Genomic DNA, 22,402 nt, shown 5'->3' with positions numbered 1-22,402 from the left:
AGTCAAAGTTTTTCACCATTTACAATCCATTACAAATCCATTTCCATCACCCTCATCCACTTTATGTTTTGAACTCCTATCATCATCACTTTCTATCTCATAATCTGGACCAATATGACTGTCACCAAAAACTTCATTAATTTCTTCCAAATGCATTTGAAAGTTGAGCTGGACCTAGTAGAGTCTCCACATTGTGCAAATTAATTAAGAAACACAGTCAATAATAACTATACAGTATTACACCAGAATCATCGCAATGAACATGAAATGTTGATAAACATGTCTTCGAATAATAATTGCACTTGTGTTGTGCATATGCGAGACATCAGGGCTGGTTTACTGTGAACTTACCAATGGTCAGTTAGTGCAATTGGCACCCCGCCTTCACAGCAAGAAGTCAACATTCCAACTGAGAGATACACAAAAAGAAAAAAGGTGAAATGACCGAAGAAGGTGAGGGGATGTCCACCAAAATGTTCGGCAGCCATCTCACAGAGGTTAGAGGTTAACACATTTAACATGTGTCCTTCCTCACAAATTAGAGCCTGAAATACTCCTATGGATGGTACATTGGTAGTTTGTCGTGGTAATCACTATCTGCTATTGATGAGAAATAAAGTATGCTCTATGTTATCTGTGTTGTAAGGAATGCTTGGGTCTCTCTGTACTATGCCTAGAGCATTAATTCCAGATTACACAGCTGATAACTATAGACATTGCTTAGAATGAAATGAGGCACCCGGCCGGTGTGGCTGAGCGGTTCTAGATGCTTCAGTCTGCAGTCGCAGGTTCGAATCATGCCTTGGGCATGGATGTGTGTGATGTCCTTAGGCTAGTTAGGTTTAAGTAATTCAAAGTTCTAGGGGACTGATGACCTCAGCTGATAAGTCCCATAGTGCTCAGAACCATTTGAACCATTTTGAAATGAGGCTTTTCTTTGTATTTATAGGAACAGAAAATGTCGTGCCAAGCCAAACTTGGTAGTTGAAGCCCAATGGGCCCTTGTTTACACCAATTGCAATTATTCCTCCTTCTTCCTTTTATCTCTTCCTTGAATTTTCCACCTAGTGCACATTAATCTTATTTTCAGTCATTGCAACAGTATCTTATCTGAATGAGGAAAGCACATGTGTTGGAATGATTGGTCAACAAAGCTTCCTCCAGGAGGCTGCAGTAGTAGGTGTCATCAGTTGCAGCCGAGGATAAAATTTTCTAGCAGAGAACCTTCAGAATCCTCAAAGTTGTTCCTTCCACATGGAAGTTCGCAGATTTTTATCTTTATGTTACACCTTCCTCCCACCTTCTTTGAGTTAGACATGTTGTGGTCACATAAAAAGGCTGTACAAAAATTTGGGAACACCAGAAGAAAGACATCCTTGAACATAAATGCAAATGCTAGGAAGCCTGCAGATTGAACTGTTGTGTTTGACCATGAATGGCACCTGTGAAACGTCCTCAATATATTGCAAGTGTCAGCTGTGGTCAGAATAGTGTTCTGTGTATGTGCATTTTCAACTTCTGGCGGCGTAATGAATAATCCATTAAATTTTGGGCATGCAGCCGCGCAAATAAAATTTCCTCTACTGATATTTCGGCCGCGTATCGTCCGGCCATCTTCAGAGCGAGTCAGTCTTGTGACTTGCTCTGAAGATGGCCGCATCTTCAGAGCGAGTCAGTCTTGTGACTTGCTCTGAAGATGGCCGGACGATACGTGGCCAAAATATCAGTAGAGGGAATTTTATTTGCGCAGCTGCATGCCCGAAATTTAATGGAATGTTCTGTGTAGTTGTGAGTGCATTATGTCAGAGTTAAGTGAATTCAAACATGGGCAGATTGTTAGTATTTGTATGATGGGTACTTCCATAACTAAGATAGCTAAAGTATTTGGTGTCTCAAGAGGCATAGTATTGAAGATTTATATTGCATACGTGGAGAGTGGAAAAAGTCATCTGCTAAGTCATAATGTGGACAAAAGTGCATGTTGAGTGATCATGACAGATGGTGATTGAAGAGGATTGTGACAAAAAATAAGAGGACAACAGCTTCAAAAGCCACTACAGAATTGAATGCAGCCTTGTGAACATTGTCAGCACCAAAATAACACTAAGGAAGCTCTGGAAGCAGGGAATTGTAGAGTGAGCTGGAATTTTTTAAACCACTCATAAATGATGCAAATGCCTGTAACCGGAAAATGTGGTGCCATAGCCATAAAGCCTAGATTATGGAGCAATGAAACAAAATCATTTGGTCCGATGAATCTTGTTTCACGTTGTTTGCAACTTCTGGCCAAGTTTACATCCCAAGAGTGAAATATGGCTGGTGTTCGATGATGATCAGGACAGCTATATTTGGTATTCCATGGTCCCCATGGTTAGTGTGCAAGGTCGCATTACTGCCAAGGATTACATGACCATCTTGGCTGATTTGGTCCATCCCTAGGTACACTGTTTGTTCCCCAATGGGTATACCATGTTCCAAGACAATTGGGACCGTGCTCACATCATCCAGGACTGTTTTTATGACCCTGAGGGTGAATTGGCACATTTCCCTTGCCCACCACAATCACCAGATATCCATATTATGAGCCTTTGTGATTGACTCAACAAAGGCCTCTTATCGTTATCTGGACTTGTTACTATTTTGTGGGAAGAATGGTACAAGATTCGCTTGAAAACTACACAAGACATGTATTTATATATTCTGAGAAGCCTGGAAGCTGTTTTCGAACCCAGCATTTTTCCACACCATATTAGGCTTGGTAATGTATTGTGTTTCTGTTGTTTTCATATTCTTGAACACCCCTGCTGTTCTCATAACGAATCCCTTGGCGAGGAAGGAAAAAAAGTCAATCTATCAGAGCTGAGCAACAATCACCTTCAGTAATATGACAAACATTGAGGTTGTTCAGTGTTTGTGACTTGCATTTTGATTTATATTTCTTCCTTCACAAATTTCTCATTGTGAAAATTTAAAGTTTGTATTCGAGAGTTTTAGGAATTAACTTTTCCACTGCTACACTTTATTTCTATATTTATTTAGTCACAACTAGTTTTGAGGCTAAAGCCCAAAAGTGCCTTTGGTCATTGAAACCAGACATAAATTGTTATCTTATTGCCTGACATACATGGCTGTCACATCACATCTAAAATGTTTTTCTCCTCTGGTCAACGCCCAGGCAAAGAAGATCTCTCCGAACTGAGCACAAAATCTGTTCTCAATTTCAGTGGCACTGACATTGTGAAACTTTATTGCTATACTTCGAATAACAGTGATGCCAACTCAATTAATGGAGTGGAATTCAGACAAGGTACAGGGATGAATCAGATACAAACTAGACCTTTAAAAAAAAAAATCAGAAAAATTCACACGCACACTTATTTTTCTATGTAGTCTCCTGAACAGGAAACACATTTTTCCCAGGCAGTTTCTTCATCCGGTTCCTGTAAAATGAACATTTCTGTTATAGCAGCCGGTTGTGCACAAACACTTCGACAGTGCCATCATCACCAGATCTGTGTCCGTTGACTGCTTCCTTTAGGGGGCCAAACAAATGACAATCACAGCACAGTAAGTGTGGACTGTAGGTAGGATGTTCTAGTGTGGTCCAGAACAATTCCTTAATTTTTTGTTAAGTTCGGGCAGCTGTGAGGGGTCCAGCACTTTCAGGATGCATGACACATCCCAGATTGGAAATGCACATCTCTTCTGATAAACATGTTTTGTTGACCCAAAAGTTGGCATTAGTATGCAGTGTTCACAGCCCAAGTTTCATGAAGAAATTTGATGAAGACTTCCTTTGAAACCAAAAAAGATTCTAGCAAAAACCTTGCCCCTCCCCCGAGATATGGCTTTTGGTGATGTCAGTATGCTGCATTCTAAATTGTTTCTCGTCCTCATAAAAGCTGGTTTTGCCATGAGTACACATGAGTCTTTCTCGGGGTGCTGCCCCGAACAGTACTGCAAGTCTTTAAAAAATTTCGGATGGTTTTATGCTTTCTATGGTGAGAAACTTGATTATAATGTGTAGCACAACAGATAATGGTGCCTCTTGCTCCAGCATTGTGACTCGGGCTAAAGAAATGGTACAACAATGTTCTAGCTATGGAGAACAAACACTGGAAATGAAAGCAACAATGAGCAGAGATCTCACATTTCTCCATTTACAAAATGAGTTTTGGAATAGCAAAAAATTGATGTAGTTTACTCTGATGTACAGTACATTATCTGTCAGTGTGTATTTTACGTAACCAAGACAAGTTTTACAAATGTTAAATATTGGTATCATTCTTAAGAAATATGAAACATAGAAAATTATCTTTTTATCATTTTAGACATACCTCTGGGTACTGAATTATGAAGATGAATTCAGAACAGCATTCGAACTGGGTGCATCTGGAGTTATGACAGATTATCCATCGAGGCTCAAGAAGTTTCTTGAAGAAAACCCTCAGTATCAGTGATATTTGTTGCTCATCATTCCATTATGCCATACCTGTCACACAATTTTTGTGTTTAATTTATATAAATGCCCTCAAGTAATTTTTGTAATTATCTTTATTATTATTATTATTATTATTATTTATTGTTATCATTATCATCGGTGTACATTCTTGGCATCTGAGAATTTTGTTTCTTATCATCAGAATTTATTTTGGTAGTCTATATTTTTACAATATTTTCACAAATAATGTACAAAATGTGCCTCATTCCTAGTCACTGTTAGTAGTTTATTTCCACAAAAGGTGCCTTTATGGTTGTGGAAGATAATGCCACTTATTGAGATAATGGTGTTATTTAGTATCTCAGTAGTCTATTGTGCAGAAAGAGCTGCCATGAAAGAAATATTGTTCTGATACTTGTTTTCAAGGGACCAGACAGTATATTACATTGTTCCAGAATGAGATTTTCACTCTGCAGTGGAGTGTGCGCTGATATGAAACTTCCTGGCAGATTAAAACTGTGTGCACGACCGAGACTCGAACTCGGGACCTTTTCCTTTCGCGGGCAAGTGCTCTACCAACTGAATTACCAAAGCACAACTCACGCCCGGTCCTCACAGCTTTACTTCTGCCAGTATCTCGTCTCCTACCTTCCAAACTTTACAGAAGCTCTCTTGCGAACCTAGGAGAGCTTCTGTAAAGTTTGGAAGGTAGGAGACGAGATACTGGCAGAAGTAAAGCTGTGAGGACCGGGCGTGAGTTGTGCTTTGGTAATTCAATTGGTAGAGCACTTGCCCGCGAAAGGCAAAGGTCCCGAGTTCGAGTCTCGGTCGGGCACACAGTTTTAATCTGCCAGGAAGTTCCATATTACATTGTTCTTTTGTTTGCAGTATTGATAAAGTGATATAGTTAATTCCTTATGTGTAGTACACATATGTTGTACAAGCACAGTTTACTGATACAACACTTAATATCTCATTGCTTGTTTTCATTTTATCAATCAGAAATATTTACACAAGAGTATCCTTGATGTTTAATATTTCCTGAGTCATTGTACTCACTGCTTGTCACGTTTTTTTCCTACTCCATTCACAGACAGGATAGATCAGCTGATAATTTGTACTGTGGCTTTTAGTAAAGACTGTTATGGAAGAGTATCATTAGTTTAAACAAATTAGTATTTTGTTAGCATAAGTGACCTTAAAACAAGTAATATCAATTGATTTAAAATACACATGTACTTACAAACATTAGAAGTAGAGGCCACAGTTTGTTTAGCATTTGCACCATATGTCCCGTATTAAATTTTCTCAAATAGCTACTTCATTAAAATTACAGTTTACAATAAAAATTTGTTCTCCACAATTCACCAAGTAGGAGAAGTTGTTAGAAAAAGATTTACATAGACTATACAATATCTGCATTAGGAGGTACTGAGTGCTAGCACACAGCAAATATTGACAATTTAACTCATTAAAAAGGAGGAAACTCTGTAGTATGTACTTTGTAATGTCTCTATAAATTTGATCAATGTATCACTGACAAAGTAATTTGATTACTGAGTCATAGCTCTTCTTTCATATTCTCCAACTATTTCATGCACAATGTGTCTATAGCAGTTACAAAGTTTGTTAGTTCTGTGCAAAGCTAGATTATTTTCTGTTGAATAGTACATTATATTTTCTCTTGAGAATAAGAGCAATTTTTTCCTTGTAGCTAGTTATAAAAGGTATTACAATGTCAGACTTAAACATTTAGGATTTCTGAATTGCATATTCCATAACTGCCTGATGTTCAATGCCAAACTAATGTTCACAATTTTTTAATTGGTTTTGAGATCACTCTTCTCTTTTTTTCATTATTAACAGTTCTAGTCATTCGGTGATTTTTTTGTTCTGGTCCATTATTATTATTATTATTATTATTATTATTATTATGAACTCGTAAAACAGCGGCAATCAGTTCCAGAAGTCTTTCCTGGCATTTGGTACCAAAGAATCTGCACTGACTAATAAGTAGGAAATAATGTGATGCAAATGTCAGTTAAACACTGACAAGTCCGGGATGGAATAACAACAGTGTTATGAAAAGAATAGATTGCTACTCACCATATAGAGAAGATGAGTCGCAGATAAGCACAACAAAAAGTTTGCTATGCATTTTAACTTGTGGCCAAAAGGCCTTCTTTTGAAGTAGAAAACACACACACATTCACACTAGTACAACTAACATACAAATGAACGCTGTCTCTGGAATCAGATCACAGCAGCCAGAGACGGTGGTCGCATGTGTGTGAGTTGTACTTGTGTGAGTGTGTGTGGATGTTTTCTACTTAACAGGAAGATCTTTTGGCTGGAAGCACAAATGTCTGTTAGGAAGATATTTAATTGCTTTTAAAACTGGGCTTCACTTTTCATCTATTAACTTGTTCAGTAGGTGCTCCTGCTCTACAATATGATTAGGAATAAATGTAAGACTAAGCTTTAATATGTCAGTGACTTCATGGGTATATCTCAAGTTGTCTTCACCACTTATCTCCCCTTTTCAAGCACAACACTTTCCCTTTCACCTTATTTGCTCCCCATTCATATTCTTATTTCCAAATCTCATATCTTCATTTTCTTTGTTTTAGCCGTTCTCTTCTCATCTTGGAAGTTCTTCATCATAACCCCCCCCCACCCCCCCCCCCTCCAACCCTCCCAAAAGAGGAACTTATTTCAACCTACCTTATATTTCTGTTCCCTCACCTCTGCTGTTCCTTTTTAACCCACATTCCCTCATTTCACTCATTTTCTTTAACTTTTCATGCCCATCTTTGTTGTACATGTAAATATTATATGAGAGGTATAGATGAACACAATTTATAAAGTGCATGACATTATTCAGCGGCTTTGGAAAGCACAATATTAATTTATGGGGATAATTGTATATTTTTTCAGATATATGATGATATTTTGATTAGGGAAATTATCGTTTTGCAGTCTTTGTTACTAATGTGGCAGAATATTGCCAACCACAAAGCACAGCTTTTATTATATTTGCAATTCTAATAATCAGTCCGTCCAAGACTATAACTGACTCAAGTTTCCATTATCCATAATGTACATTGTGCTGTTTTGTATTAAATTATTCATCTTCATTTCTTTAAGTGTGTGATAGTACTATAGTAAAAGTATTGTAATGAACTGATTTTCACAGAATGTGATCCTTAAAACTATTTTGAAACTGTTGTCCTGTGATATGGAATTTCACATGTTGTTCGTGTCACACAACTATCCTCCTAATCTATCACTTGTAATAGCAGTTAATAAAAAAAGTATGAAATGAATTTTCTGTTTGTTTTACTGCTTCCTTTAAGTGTGTAATAAGTATCTTGCTTGTAGGACCTGATCACAACAAAGTTGTGTACCAAGTATAATTTCCATGCTATGGAAAACAGGTTTTTCTGTACTGATTATTATGATAATTATTGCTTATTTAATTACAAAATACTGTGCAAGTCAGCTAAAACTAAGAAAAGGGAAATATAAAACCAAAACTACAAGACATCTTTCAGAGAATAAAGTTATAAATAGAAATGATTACAATAGCCTAGTGTAATGCTTAATTTGAAACAAGGAACAAGAGAACAAAGACTTTAATTTGACATGTCATTGACACCTGCTCATTTGAGATGGACGACATCCCACTTGGCCAATGAAGGGAACGAAATCAACAGTGGCTGGTTTAAAGGATCCATATAAGCATTTTCATAAATGATTGAAATGGTTGCCAGACACCTTAAATTTTGAGTAGAGATGAGAATTTGACCACGAATCCTCTTGAATGTACCATAAATAGACAAACAACACTCATCTACCTACATAGTCAACTTTCAGATCATAAAAAGATAACAGAAGCAGTCAGCTCCGAGCATAAGCTAGTAAGAATTTGGAGAGCTGAGTGGTGAGGAGTGAAGCTGGGAAACAAGCCCTGCATTCCTCTCGCTGGGCCAGTAGGATTTGCACTCCTGCAGAAGCTGGACTGGCACACAGTCATGGGAATGGCCATTTCCTTCTGGTGTAATGAGAGCTGCACGAGAGCCCCATGATGGAGCAGGATTAGTCTGTTCACTTATTCTAAAATAAGAAAAGAAAACAATGCACAATTCACAAAACACAGCATTTGGTAGTGACTGAAGCACAATTATTTTTTTAGGTTGGCAGCAGATGTGGATCCACAGTTGCCACCATGGTAGTGGTGGCTCTGCGTCTCGTCTCTCAGAGCAGGGTGCCCTGATGCAAGATTAAACGGTGGATCCTGTAGAGCATTCAGTATGGAACCCAAAGTGTCACAACCCCATGGTGGTAGTGCTGTGATACTAAAGCAAAATGATTTCAGTACAAAAATGGCTAGGTATTTACATGCTCATGATCTGCACTTTCTTTGGCTCTGCTATGCAGTGTTCCAAGTATACTAAACACTTCCATGATTGCTGGAGTGGAAAGGCTTCTGTCTTTTTCTGCTTAGGTGCTGCTGTGTCAACTATTTCCACACTTAGCCTATCTAGCTTGCCTCGCAATGTGCAACAGCTGTGTTATGTTTTGTAAGGCTTAATATCCATGGTCATCTGTATCTGGCTCTACTGTAATCTACTTCCTACTTTGCATTGCACATTTTTGACTAAATTTGGTCGGTATGCTACAGTATGATTATAAAATACTTCTCTCTCTCTCTCTCCATCTGGTGACCCCTACACACAAATAATAATTGTATTTTACCTTGGTAATTCAGCTATAAAGAGTTATGTATCTTCTTCACCGGACAGATTATGGTATTCAGTTACACTGTTGAATTCTGTATTTTCTTTAACATATGTACAGTAATAAGTATCTTGCTTGTAGCATCTGATCACAAAAAAGTAGTGTACCAAGTATAATTTTCATGACTAGATATTTTCCTACATTACACATTACAAGCTTGAACTGAGGGAGGTCCAACATACCTTGTTTAAGCCCGTATTCGGTAAAGGATAGGGCAGAAATATTCAGATTATTTAATGTTATTTTTATTTCATTAAGTTTATTGGACAGCAATTGAACATTCTGATGGAGCAATTTAAAATTAGGTACGGGGAATATATCATTTGTTGCTTGCCCATTTACCTCACTTTTTACACTAGTGTCTCTATTGGATGAAAAATACTCATTTTTTCCAGTGATGGTATTTTTGGTACTTGGCTGATGCATTTCTCCATCTCTTATCTTCTGCTTCTGACATCAATATGTATGCAGAACTATTGCTGTTGGTGTTGATTTGCTCTCAATTCTGATGAGAATAATCTTATGACTGGAATGTTCACAGCAACTTACTATCTGTTTTACCTACATATTCATGATGATCCTCCTCATGTTACATCATTTTCTGCTGCTGGTGATAGTACCCTATATTTGCTGGACCACAAATCTTTTATCTTCTTTTCATTCTGCTTCACTAACCTCCATCCTCCACCCCATCCCCTCCCCCGTTTTTATACTGAGACTTTAATTTCAATTTTCATCTTGTCTAACTTGCCTACTGCATTAAGACATCTGACATTCCACACTTTGATTTGCAATACAGCACCCTTCCATTAATTATTCAGCCTTTTTCTCATGGTTGTCTGCTTGTTGGCAGTCGTCTCCCAGGGATTCAGATAGGGTGCTAATCTAGAATTTTCAGCAATGGAAAGGATATCATGACACCTTTTCAATTACGGGCCACTTGCTCTGTAGATACATATTATATCTCTTTAATACAGTGGTTTCCATTACCTTCTGCATCAATATGCTATCGATCATTGCTGATTCTTCCATCTATTAGCGGCAGTTTCCCATCCCAAAGGTAAGAGGGTACGCCAAACCTTTGTTAGCTCCCCCTAGCTCTTTACCAAAGCTATTTGTAGAATGAAGGTGACCCCAAAACTGGAAGTTTTTGGCCATCATTGCTTATGGTGTTTAATCGAAATTCAAACAGTCAATGGGGCTGAACTCTGGACCCAAGATGTTTTGATTACTAGTCAGGGACATTACCCTAGACATCCACTAAGAGAAAGACTGACTTCACAAATGCAAGTGTAAATGTATGAAAGAAATAGTTTTCCCCTACAGTTAGGTGCTCACATAAACATAGTCTTTGGACCCGGGTCCACAGTTGTAGCACAAAGTCAAGTACTGATACTATTGGTAGCACACTTCTCTTTTGTAATGCACAAACTGTGATGTTGTCTAAGTTGTTGAGAGTTTGCTATGATTACAATTCTTAAATTAATTTCTTGACAAATTTCTTCTCAAATTTTCAGATAAATGCATTTGAAACATTATACTTCTCTGATTTACAATTTTATGAATATTGTGCCAAAATGATGTAAAAAGTACTGATGGAGTCAGGAGGAGCAGGAAAATGCCAGACAGCCAGCCAGGAATTCCAAATGACTTGATTGTGGCTTCTCACCGTGATTCATTACAGACAGTGTCAGTGTGAGTGTGGCTGTGGCATTCCACAGTCTCCTATGTGCATAGCATCCATCAATGCTGAGAGACTGTTTCCACACCTTACCAGACCAGCTAGCTTTGCAATGTTATGACGGCTGTGTTATATTTTGTAAGGTATAGCATCTGTGCTAGCCTGTGGCTGATACTGGTGCAATATAAGTCCTAGACCAGGTCCTTCGGGTTACCTTAAACTAAGTTACTCTTATGTAACTAGAATGACAAGTTCTGTGGTGGCTGCTGCAACTGGCGCGGTCTGCTGTCTATTGAAGATTCAGTTACAGTCTGCTCTTCTGCCTCCTAGGCTTTGGGAATCGAATCCATCAGGATTTGAACAGTGGCTAGGTCCAAACTTTGTCTTTTGTTTTGCTTCTTGTACATGCAAATAAAGGCTGTGCTTAGCAAGTAAGTGTCACTATGGCACCTGGTATGGAAGTGATCGGTGTTTCGCTATGGTACTGATTTTCCAGTACTGAGTCACATACTGCACCAATGTCTCCACAGAGATTTATCCCTGTTGCTCATTAATGATTTTGTCTGTGGACTGAATTATCTCGGGTCCTAATGTCTGGTTCAATGTAGTCAGATTCGTGGCTGGTAACACATCCACTGGTTCCTCCGGACAATACAATTGAGGCTGCAGAATGCATAGACAGATTATTTTTGAAACTGTGGCAGGCAGATGGTAAGGAGATCCCACTATTTCAAGTGGTGTCCCATTCATTAACAATCCACTCCCATTCAGCTCCAATCATTTTGCTATCGTGTCTTTCCCCTTTTCAAAACAACTGGCTACTACTATCACTTTATCAAAGGTGGAGTACAGCCAATGTGCCTCAACATGCTAGAAATAGAACTCAAGCCTAATCACATCTTTCTTGCAATCATTTCCAATTTTCTGACTCACCAGTATCTTCCCTGTACAGGGGTTCTGACCTTCTGTAACTGCTCTGTTTGGGCAAACTCTAACTTCACCCCTGTAATACTTCTGCAACTCCATTTCTTCGATTTTCATATGCCTGCTCATCATCCTCAATCAGTACAAACCACTGTACCTTCACTATGACAAACTTTTTCAGTATACCCCTCTTATTGGGGTATGCATGGACTACATACACTATGTGATCAAAAGTATCCCGACACCTGGCTGAGCGAGCAGGGTGGCGCAATGGCTAGCACACTGTACTCACATTTAGGAGGACAAAGTTTCAATCCCGCAACTGGCCATCCTGTTTAAGGTTTTCCGTCATTTCCCTAAATCGCTCCAGGCAAATGCCGGATGGTTCTTTTGAAAGGGCATGGCCAGCTTCCTTTCCCGTCCTTCCCTAATCCAATGAGACCGATGACCTCGCTATCTGGTCTCGTCCCCCAAACAGCCCAACTCAACCCACACCTGGCTGAAAATGACTTATAAGTTCGTGGCGACCTCCTTCGGTAATGCTGAAATTCAATATGGTGTTGGCCCACCATAGCCTTGATGACAGCTTCCACTCTCACAGGCATATGTTCAATCAGGTGCTGGAAGGTTTCTTGGGGAATGGCAGCCCGTTCTTCACAGAGTGCTGCAGTGAGGAGAGGTATCGATGTCAGCCGGTGAGGCCTGGCACGAAGTTGGCGTTCCAAAACATCCCAGAGGTGTTCTATAGGATTCAGGTCAAGACTCTGCAGGCCAGTCCATTACAGTGAGGCTATTGTCATGTAAGCACTCTGCCACAGGTTGTGCATTATTAACAGGTGTTCGATCGTGTTGAAAGATGCAATCACCATCCCCGAATTAATCTTCAACAGTAGGAAGCAAGAAGGTGCTTAAAACATCAATTTAGGCCTGTGCTGCAATAGTGCATGCAAAACAACAAGGTGTGCAAGCTCCCTCCATGAAAAACACTACCACACCATAACACCACCACCTCTGAATTTTACTGTTGGCACTACACATGCTGGCTGATGATGCTCACCGGGCATTCACCATACCCATACCCCCCCATCGGATCGCCACATTGTGTACCGTGATTCGTCACTCCACACAACGTTTTTCCACTGATCAATCGTCCATTGTTTATGCTCCTTACGCCAAATGAAGTGTCAGTTTGGATTTCCTGTGTGATGGTCTGGATAGATGTCTGTCTATTACACATTACGGTCCTCTTCAACTGTCGGCAGTCTCTGTCAGTCAACAGACGAGGTCAGCCTGTACGCTTTTGTGCTGTACATGTCCCTTCGTGTTTTTATTTCACTATCACATCATAAACAGTGGACCTATGGATGTTTAGGAGTGTGGAAATCTTGTGTACAGATGTATGTCACAAGTGACACCCAATCACCTGACCACATTCGAAGTCTACGAGTTCCACAGACCATCCCCTCTGCTCTCACACGATGTCTAATGACTACTGAGGTCGCTGATATGGAGTATGTGGCAGTAGGTTTCAGCACAATGTACCTAATATTAAAAACATATGTTTTTGGGGGTGTCCAAATACTTTTGATCATGTAGTGTAACATTGGTACTGTGCCTGCTTCCCTCTGACTGGAAGGGAAACTGAAATGTACATCTTTGCTTCATTGGTCCTTACTTTCATGATGGCTAGGTTAAAATAAAAAGGTAAGTTTTTGTGACTAGGTTCTGAAGTCAACCATAATCCTGGTGGAAGCTCCTTTTGCTCTTCCTGTAGCCCCTCTAGGTACTGATCTGGTGACGACAAGTTTAATCCTGGTCTTCCTCTTGCAGCTGTCTGCATAGCTTCCAACAACTCTGATACTTGCCCATGTGCATCCCACATGCTGTTTTCCAAGAATCGTAACCATTTGTCACCACTAGTTCCATACCCAGTAATTTTTCTTTGGTTTGTAATGTTCTAATGTTCTGGTTCACTGATTCCTCCACAGTTTTCGCATACTTCACTACTGTCCCAGTCAGCTAGTGTAGTAACCAAGTATTGTTTAAAAACATCTTTCTCCAAACTTTCAATCTGTGTGGTGTGCCACTCATTTTCTGCATTGTTTCCTTTTATCCAGTGTTTCATTTCTTCTACTGTGTCATTCATCCTCCGTGTGTCCTCGTCAGCTGCTCCAAATGCACTTTTCAGAAGTCAGCCCCAACATCGATCCCACCCCTCCTTTGTGGTTGATTCTTTTATGTGTTTGTCTATTTTTTGTGTGTCTGTTGTCGATGTATTATGCTCGCAGTAAAAGGTCGTAACAACGTGATAAAATTGTCTCTGATAGTGCTGTTAAAAGAATTAATGTTTGTTGCGCGTATGAAGAGTCTTGGGGGAGACGGCTGGACATTTTTAGCAACTATTCATACGTGAGATTGCAGGTTCGAGTGCTGTTGTCCACTTCTCTTCCCGTACACGTCGCATTCAATCTGAAACAATTCTGTTATTTCAATACTTCCAAAAATACTAATAAAGGTTGTGATGCTCACCTTTGTTCTCATGAAATAATAACATTTTATTGTGTCTCTTGTACAATTCTCCACATAACATCAAAAAAAGCGAACAGAAAACTCTAGTTACCCTTAGTTACGAGTAAACCACAGAGAGAGTAATATTCCGAGTCAACGATATGATTATCATAGAGTCTCTCAGATTACATCTTTGCCACTTAGCTTTCTCACAGTCGATTCAGTACATCACATATTTATTACACTACACCTTGTCGCAAGGTGTACCTAACCTGAGGACAGCGATACCGACTACTCTTTCCTCTCCAATAAGTCTGGTGCTGGTCCACAGCAGTTCATTTTGCCTACACTATGCCTTCACTATACTTATACCTAACAAATGCAAAACATAATTCTACTCTTGTCTCCAAGGTCTTAATGTGAACAGACTACTTCTTATTGGTTTGTCCAAAACCTTCTGTTCACTTTTCTGTGCCTTCTCTTTCACTTTTCCTTTCTGGTCTGACTCCCCAATTCATGAGGTAACTTCCAGACTCCCCTGAAATGGTTTCAAATGTTTCACGTGTACAGTTTTCATCCTTGTTAGCAAATGAATCTTGACATTCAATGGTGAAATAGTTTCCACAATTTGGTATGTCCCTTGATCCTTGTAAAACAACTACTTCATCTTCCCCTTTTGATTGTAAAAAGCCAATAACATTGCCTCTTGACCATCATTGCAGCACCCTTGCTGTACAGTGCACTGCTTCCTCTAGCTTTTCCAGTGCCCTTGTACTAGCCTTGTGGACCTTGCTCCATATTTCCTTTATCACTCACGAACTCTTCAACCAATTCTTCTGTCTTACCTTCTTTGAATTTTAACATACAGAATCTTATGACCATATACTACCTCATATGGTGACAATCCTATATCCGTGTGCTGTTATATGGCTACCCTGCAAATCACATTTATGTGCCTGGCAGAGGGTTTATCGAACCATCTTTACAATAATTCTCTGTTGTTGCTCTCTCAAACATGGAAAAAAACTTACATCTATAGAGTGCTCTGATTTCCTTTATTTTATTATGATGACTGTTTCTCCCCATTTGAGTAAGTCAATAAAATAATTTAGCATTCGGAGTACAAAGTTGATAATTGAAATTTCATGAGAGGATCCCACCACAATGAGAAATGCCTTTGTTTTAGTAATGTCCACCCCATATCTTGTATCGTATCCTTGACACTCTTCCCCCTATTTCTCAATAATACAAAACATGCTGCCCTTGTTTGAACTTTCTCGATATACTCTGTTAATCCTATCTGGTAAGGATCCCATACAATGTTGCAGTGCTCCAAAAGAGGATGGACAACGTAGTGGTGGCAGTCTCTTTATTGAAGTTTAATGGATTCCTTTCAGCGTTCATGTGGATGACCTCACACTTTTAATTATTTAGGGTCAGCTGCCAGTTTTTGCACCATACAGATATGTAAATCAGTTTGCAATTTGTTTTGATCTTCTGATGACTTCACTAACAATTGTGAAGTATGGTATCAAAAGGGAGATTGGGGGAGGGGGGGGGGGGGGGAGGTTGGGAACTGGCAGCTGATGGGAGGATAGGAAGAAAGAGAACGTGATCTGACAGTTTTATCAACAACACCAAAAACAGGTATCTACCGCTACAAGAGTTAAGTGGAGAAGCACCTCAGGTAGAATGAGGAGCAGGAAATGTGCAACACACTTCAACAGAGACCAAGAAGCCTAGGAATGTGCAAAGTGTTAGGAAGAAGAAAGTGCTGCTGCTAAGTAGTAGCCATGAGCGAGGTGTAGACCCTCAGTTACAGGAAAGTTTAAGGACAGTGTTCCAGACCACCAGTATTTACAAGCCAAATGCAGGTATAAGTCAAGCAATAGAGGACTTACGGTCGTCATGTAAGGACTTTACAAAAGAGGACGGTGTAGTGATAGTGGGTGGGGCAGGAAACAGTTTGGACAGGGATGGGGCATATGACATAGGTGGTGACCTGGACAATATACACTCCTGGAAATGAAAATAAGAACACCGTGAATTCATTGTCCCAGGAAGGGGAAACTTTATTGACACATTCCTGGGGTCAGATACATCACATGATCACACTGACAGAACCACAGGCACATAGACACAAGCAACAGAGCATGCACAATGTCGGCACTAGTACAGTGTATATCCACCTTTCGCAGCAATGCAGGCTGCTATTCTCCCATGGAGACGATCGTAGAGATGCTGGATGTAGTCCTGTGGAACGGCTTACCATGCCATTTCCACCTGGCGCCTCAGTTGGACCAGCGTTCGTGCTGGACGTGCAGACCGCGTGAGACGACGCTTCATCCAGTCCCAAACATGCTCAATGGGGGACAGATCCGGAGATCTTGCTGGCCAGGGTAGTTGACTTACACCTTCTAGAGCACGTTGGGTGGCACGGGATACATGCGGACGTGCATTGTCCTGTTGGAACAGCAAGTTCCCTTGCCGGTCTAGGAATGGTAGAACGATGGGTTCGATGACGGTTTGGATGTACCGTGCTCTATTCAGTGTCCCCTCGACGATCACCAGTGGTGTACGGCCAGTGTAGGAGATCGCTCCCCACACCATGATGCCGGGTGTTGGCCCTGTGTGCCTCGGTCGTATGCAGTCCTGATTGTGGCGCTCACCTGCACGGCGCCAAACACGCATACGACCATCATTGGCACCAAGGCAGAAGCGACTCTCATCGCTGAAGACGACACGTCTCCATTCGTCCCTCCATTCACGCCTGTCGCGACACCACTGGAGGCGGGCTGCACGATGTTGGGGCGTGAGCAGAAGACGGCCTAACGGTGTGCGGGACCGTAGCCCAGCTTCATGGAGACGGTTGCGAATGGTCCTCGCCGATACCCCAGGAGCAACAGTGTCCCTAATTTGCTGGGAAGTGGCGGTGCGGTCCCCTATGGCACTGCGTAGGATCCTACGGTCTTGGCGTGCATCCGTGCATCGCTGCGGTCCGGTCCCAGGTCGACGGGCACATGCACCTTCCGCCGACCACTGGCGACAACATCGATGTACTGTGGAGACCTCACGCCCCACGTGTTGAGCAATTCGGCGGTACGTCCACCCGGCCTCCCACATGCCCACTATACGCCCTCGCTCAAAGTCCGTCAACTGCACATACGGTTCACGTCCACGCTGTCGCGGCATGCTACCAGTGTTAAAGACTGCGATGGAGCTCCGTATGCCACGGCAAACTGGCTGACACTGACGGCGGCGGTGCACAAATGCTGCGCAGCTAGCGCCATTCGACGGCCAACACCGCGGTTCCTGGTGTGTCCGCTGTGCCGTGCGTGTGATCATTGCTTGTACAGCCCTCTCGCAGTGTCCGGAGCAAGTATGGTGGGTCTGACACACCGGTGTCAATGTGTTCTTTTTTCCATTTCCAGGAGTGTAGCTACCCTAACTCACGGCACCAACGTACACTTTGTTGAGCTGTACTGGCACCTTGATGGAGCTGTGAGTGAATCAATGTGGGGTTGAGGATGGCTCTGAGGGCAGCCAACATTGTTCATGTTTCTATGGTGCCCATTGGGGCTATCAACAGATGGCGTATCAGTAGGTGTGGCCTACACCTAAACAGGACTGGGAAGGGAAGATTGGAGCAGCTGATTCATGATGATAGGATTCTCGGACCACACATGGTCAAATACCTGTTGTCGTGGATAGGAAAACTTAGTCTTTTTTAGGATAAATCCAAACAATAAGTTCCCCTGCATAAAGAGTATCTCCAGCAGTTTAAAAAATACTGAAACAATCACTCACAAGGCAGATTTTAACACTACAAATATCACACATGCCAGATGTCACAAAGAAAAAAAAAAACCTGGGAAGAGTAACATGGGGCATTTCACAGACTTAACAATCCTCCATCAAAACATGCAATCAATAAAAAATAAAATACAACTATTAGAAGTTGAGCTCCAATCTTCGAACTGCACATTAGTTTGTGTTACTGAGCACTGGTGTAGAGACACAGAAATCCAACATGTAGTATTATCATTGTATGAAAGGGCAAACTCTTACTGCAGAGCTACTTCAATGGGTGGAGGATCATGCATTTATATCAGAAAAGGAATGCAGTTCAAATCAAGACATGACCTAAGTACAGTAAGTGAAGACAAACACTTTGAAATATCAGGGCTTGATATCACCACGAAATTAATCATTTTGTGTGTGTATAGATCTCCCAGTGGTAGCGTGGACATTTTTTTCAATAAATTAACAGAAGTTCTAGATAAAGTCTCAAGTACAAACATCAATATAATTCTGTGTGGGGACATTAACATAAACACTAATATCATAAATTAATCCAGTAGCACCCTCATAAATATCCTTCAAAGTTTTGGCATGTCCCTATTGGTCAATAGTGCTACAAGGGTTACTGCAATGACTGCATCAGTAATTGACCATGTGGCCACAAATATGGACAGGGAAAAATTTGATGTAGCTGTAAAAGATCTCGGACTATCACACAATCTCTGTCAAATAACAACAGTAAAATCAGGCATTGGATCATTCTGTAGGGAAGCAGCCTACTCACGCTGTAGTAAATTCACATCAGTTTCCATTGTGTGCCAGCCAGTCTGCTGTAACTAGCTCTGACGTCATAAATGTTGCGCAATACCTTAAAAATCAAGCAAATGACCTAAAACTTTTCTAGCATGTCAGGAATGATACTAAATTAATGTGTGTTAAATATCAGTTTGATAACTTCAGTCATTTTCGAAATTTGGACGTTTTTCTAAAAAAATCATTGGCGCAACAGAAAAGAGCTAGAGACTTCAAAATTTATATTTAGATTCATCTTTCATAATGATTTAATAAAAACAGTACTTTGGATTTCACAAATTAAGACTTTAGTGGAAATTCATGATTTTCTGGTTTTCGTCTCAAAACTGAAGGAAGCAAGATAGATTAAGTAGGTTAATAAATAAGGCTAGGATGTTTAGATTTAAATAGGTTGGAGGTCCGCTATGACTATGAAGATGTGTAAAGTTTCTTTTTAATACCTACAAAATTATAGCGATAGCGGATCTCAAAAGGGCCAGTTCAGAGCTCATCTACTGCGTGCAGTGTAATTTAATTAATTCTCTCGCCCAAAGTATTTAACTTAGCCACGTCAAAATTTTATTATCAATACTTACCTGCGTGCTGAATGCACGTTTAAATTAAGAGCTTCCTCGGCCATCAGCAAAAGAAGCTATAAATTATTATGTAACTTGAAGTGGTGCGTTACTAGCCCAGTGGCTAGTCGAGAGAGCCGAAAAGATCAGGCTTTCCCTTCGCCGTCCGCACCGCGGGTTTATACGAGGGCGGTTCAGAAAGTAACCTCCGATTGGTCACAGTGCGGGTTGTGGGGGAGTAGCGACGCCATCTGTGCGTTCACGCACTCAACAGGTCAGTCGGCATCAAGCCGTGGTCGAATGAACGTCGTACCTGCGCTAGTTTAGTTTTTGTGGCAGTTTGAAATGTGTGCTGCAATAGAAAACCCCGCCAAATGTGAAGTGCGTGCTGTCATAATGTTTTTTACAGCCAAAGGATATTCTGCAGCAGCTATTCATCGTGAGCTTTGTGCCGTGTACGGACCAAGAGTTATGAGTGAAGGAGTTGTCCGTGAATGGGTACGTTTATTTAAAAGTGGACGAGAAAACGTTCATGATGAAGAGAGGAGTGGTAGACCATCATTGGTGACTGACGAACTCGTTCAGACAGTTGATGCAAAAGTTCGTGAAAATCGACATTCCTCAATGTCGGAGTTGTCTACTGGTTTTACACAGATTTCTAAGACTCTCTTGTACGAGATAGTGACAGCAAGATTGGGTTACCGTAAGTTCTGTGCACGATGGGTGCCCAAAATTCTTACCGACCACCACAAAACTCAAAGAATGGCCTCTGCATTAGACTTTCTGTCACGTTATGAGGACGAAGGAGAACCATTGTTAAACAGAATCGTGACCGGTGACGAAACCTGGATTAAGTACGTGAACCCTGAGACAAAAGAACAATCAAAGATGTGGGCACATTCAAATTCGCCTACCAAACCAAGAAAAGCCTCGCAAGATTTTTCTGCCAGAAAACTGATGGCAACGGTGTTTTGGGATGCCAAAGGGGTGTTGTTGGTTGAATTCATGGAACGTGGTACGACCATTAATCAAGACGTGTACTGTGAAACAATAAAAAAGTTACGACGGGCTATACAGAACAAACGCCGTGGTATGCTGACTTCCGGTATCGTTTTTTTGCACGATAACGCCCGTCCTCACTCTGCTCACAGAACAACGGCCCTTCTTGAGTCCTTCAAGTGGGACGTTATCAACCATCCACCTTACAGCCCAGACCTGGCGCCAAGTGATTATCACCTCTTCATGCATTTGAAGAAATGGCTCGGGTCACAGCGGTTTGATGACGACGAAGAGCTCAAAGATGCCGTCACAGGCTGGCTCCAGGCACAAGCGGGTGATTTTTATGCAGAAGGAATTTCAAAGCTTGTGAAGAGATACGATAAGTGCCTCAATCGCTATGGAGACTATGTAGAAAAATAGTGCAAAGATGTAGTTGTAAGATGTATATATTAAAATATTTTTATTTAACTTGGTGTATTTTTTTAAATCAACCGGAGGTTACTTTCTGAACGGCCCTCGTATATAAGGACGCTGTGCGAGGAAGGAAGGCCCCAGTTCTCTCCAGACGCTGAATGACACGCCATCTGTGTCGGGAGTCGCGTCGCATCAGTGTATCTGCTACAAACAGCCTCGGGTGCCGTATTAAGTTACTAGAGATACGCGGAACCATGAAAACATTTTATGTGAAGTGTTAATTCTGGAATGATTTTCATTATCTAGCTTCAGTTTGCGTATTGTCGTATTTTCACGCGCCGTCGCGGGACAGACATTCTACCAAATATTTAGCGTGGCGTTTGATGAAATACTCTCATCAAATTATGGCGAGCATTCTTTTTAACATTTAATTCGGACATTTATAGTTGCATCAGCGCATTAGACTCTGAACTGCTCTGTTAGTTAGGTTGTAGGGATACTTGTGTTTTTTATCAGTGAATTTCAGAATATACTCAACTATTTTGGAAAACCGTTTTTGATTAGAAATCCCGGACAATCTCCTAATTCCTCAGAGCTATAAGCTGCAGCTATAATGGTATCTCAAATGAAGTGGGCACTAGGATCTCTAATTACTGGTTCCATGTTTTATTAAATCACTTTCTGGGTGCCAAAAAGTAAATAGAGAGCCAGTGTTGAGAACGGCAAAAGACAGCATTAACAACATTCTAAAAGCCAGAAACTGATTCTACATGCAAGCATTTATACAGTAGATTATTTAACAAACTTATCCGCCGCCCCACAATTCCCTAAACTACAAGCCTACAAACAACATCTTATCGTAAATCAAGATAAAAGCTTTTTCAAAAGAACTAGCAAAACAAAGCTTGGATGAAGTGTATAAGGAAATCAATGTGAATATGAAATTCTCTAAATTCTCCACATTATTTAAATTATTTCCAGAAGTATATATGTCTGTATCAACATCTCACAGAAACAGCAGGTATTAAGAAGTCCTCACAAACACTTAAATATCTCAGATCTGTGAAAGAGAGTCGCAATGATCCAGAATTCTTAAATTTCTGTCATAGATATAAAAAGATCTATAGGAAGGAGCTGATTGCTGTAAAAAAAGTCATTTAATGACAAGATAATACATAATGCAGAGAATAAAAGAAATCAGTCTGGGATGTTATAAAAAAGGAAATGGGGAGAGGCAAAAAAACGCAGAATAACATACTGGTAAGGGAGGGAGATAAGGTAATAAATGATCCACAACACTTAGCAAACTATGTAAACAAACATTTTTCAAGTATTGCAGAGAAGTTACAGCAAAAATTCCCCAAAACAAATATAACACCTGTAAATAATGTTGCACTAAATACAATGATGTTACTTCCAACCACAGAGAATGAAGTCAATAAAACTGGTCAAAAACTAAAAAAAAAA

The 22,402-nt window shown here is 40.6% G+C and overlaps 1 protein-coding gene across 2 annotated transcripts in view; it reads left to right on the top strand.

Annotated features, from left to right (window-relative positions):
- Window positions 1-22,402, top strand: part of LOC124595406 (lysophospholipase D GDPD1-like) — a 189,489-nt gene that overhangs the window by 145,140 nt on the left and 21,947 nt on the right. Inside the window, exon 7 of one of the 2 annotated variants that reach the window (XM_047134149.1) lies at window positions 4,332-5,002. The exons of the other annotated variant lie outside the window; for it this stretch is intronic. Coding sequence (XP_046990105.1) covers window positions 4,332-4,460 — 129 coding nt within the window. The 3' untranslated portion in view covers window positions 4,461-5,002. Of the gene's footprint in view, window positions 1-4,331; window positions 5,003-22,402 lie in introns of those variants that run through there. 2 annotated transcript variants of the gene reach the window in all.

The sequence above is a fragment of the Schistocerca americana genome, chromosome 1 (genome assembly GCF_021461395.2).
Source record: "Schistocerca americana isolate TAMUIC-IGC-003095 chromosome 1, iqSchAmer2.1, whole genome shotgun sequence".
NCBI lineage: Eukaryota > Metazoa > Arthropoda > Insecta > Orthoptera > Acrididae > Schistocerca > Schistocerca americana.
This window is presented reverse-complemented; position numbering and strand designations above follow the sequence as displayed.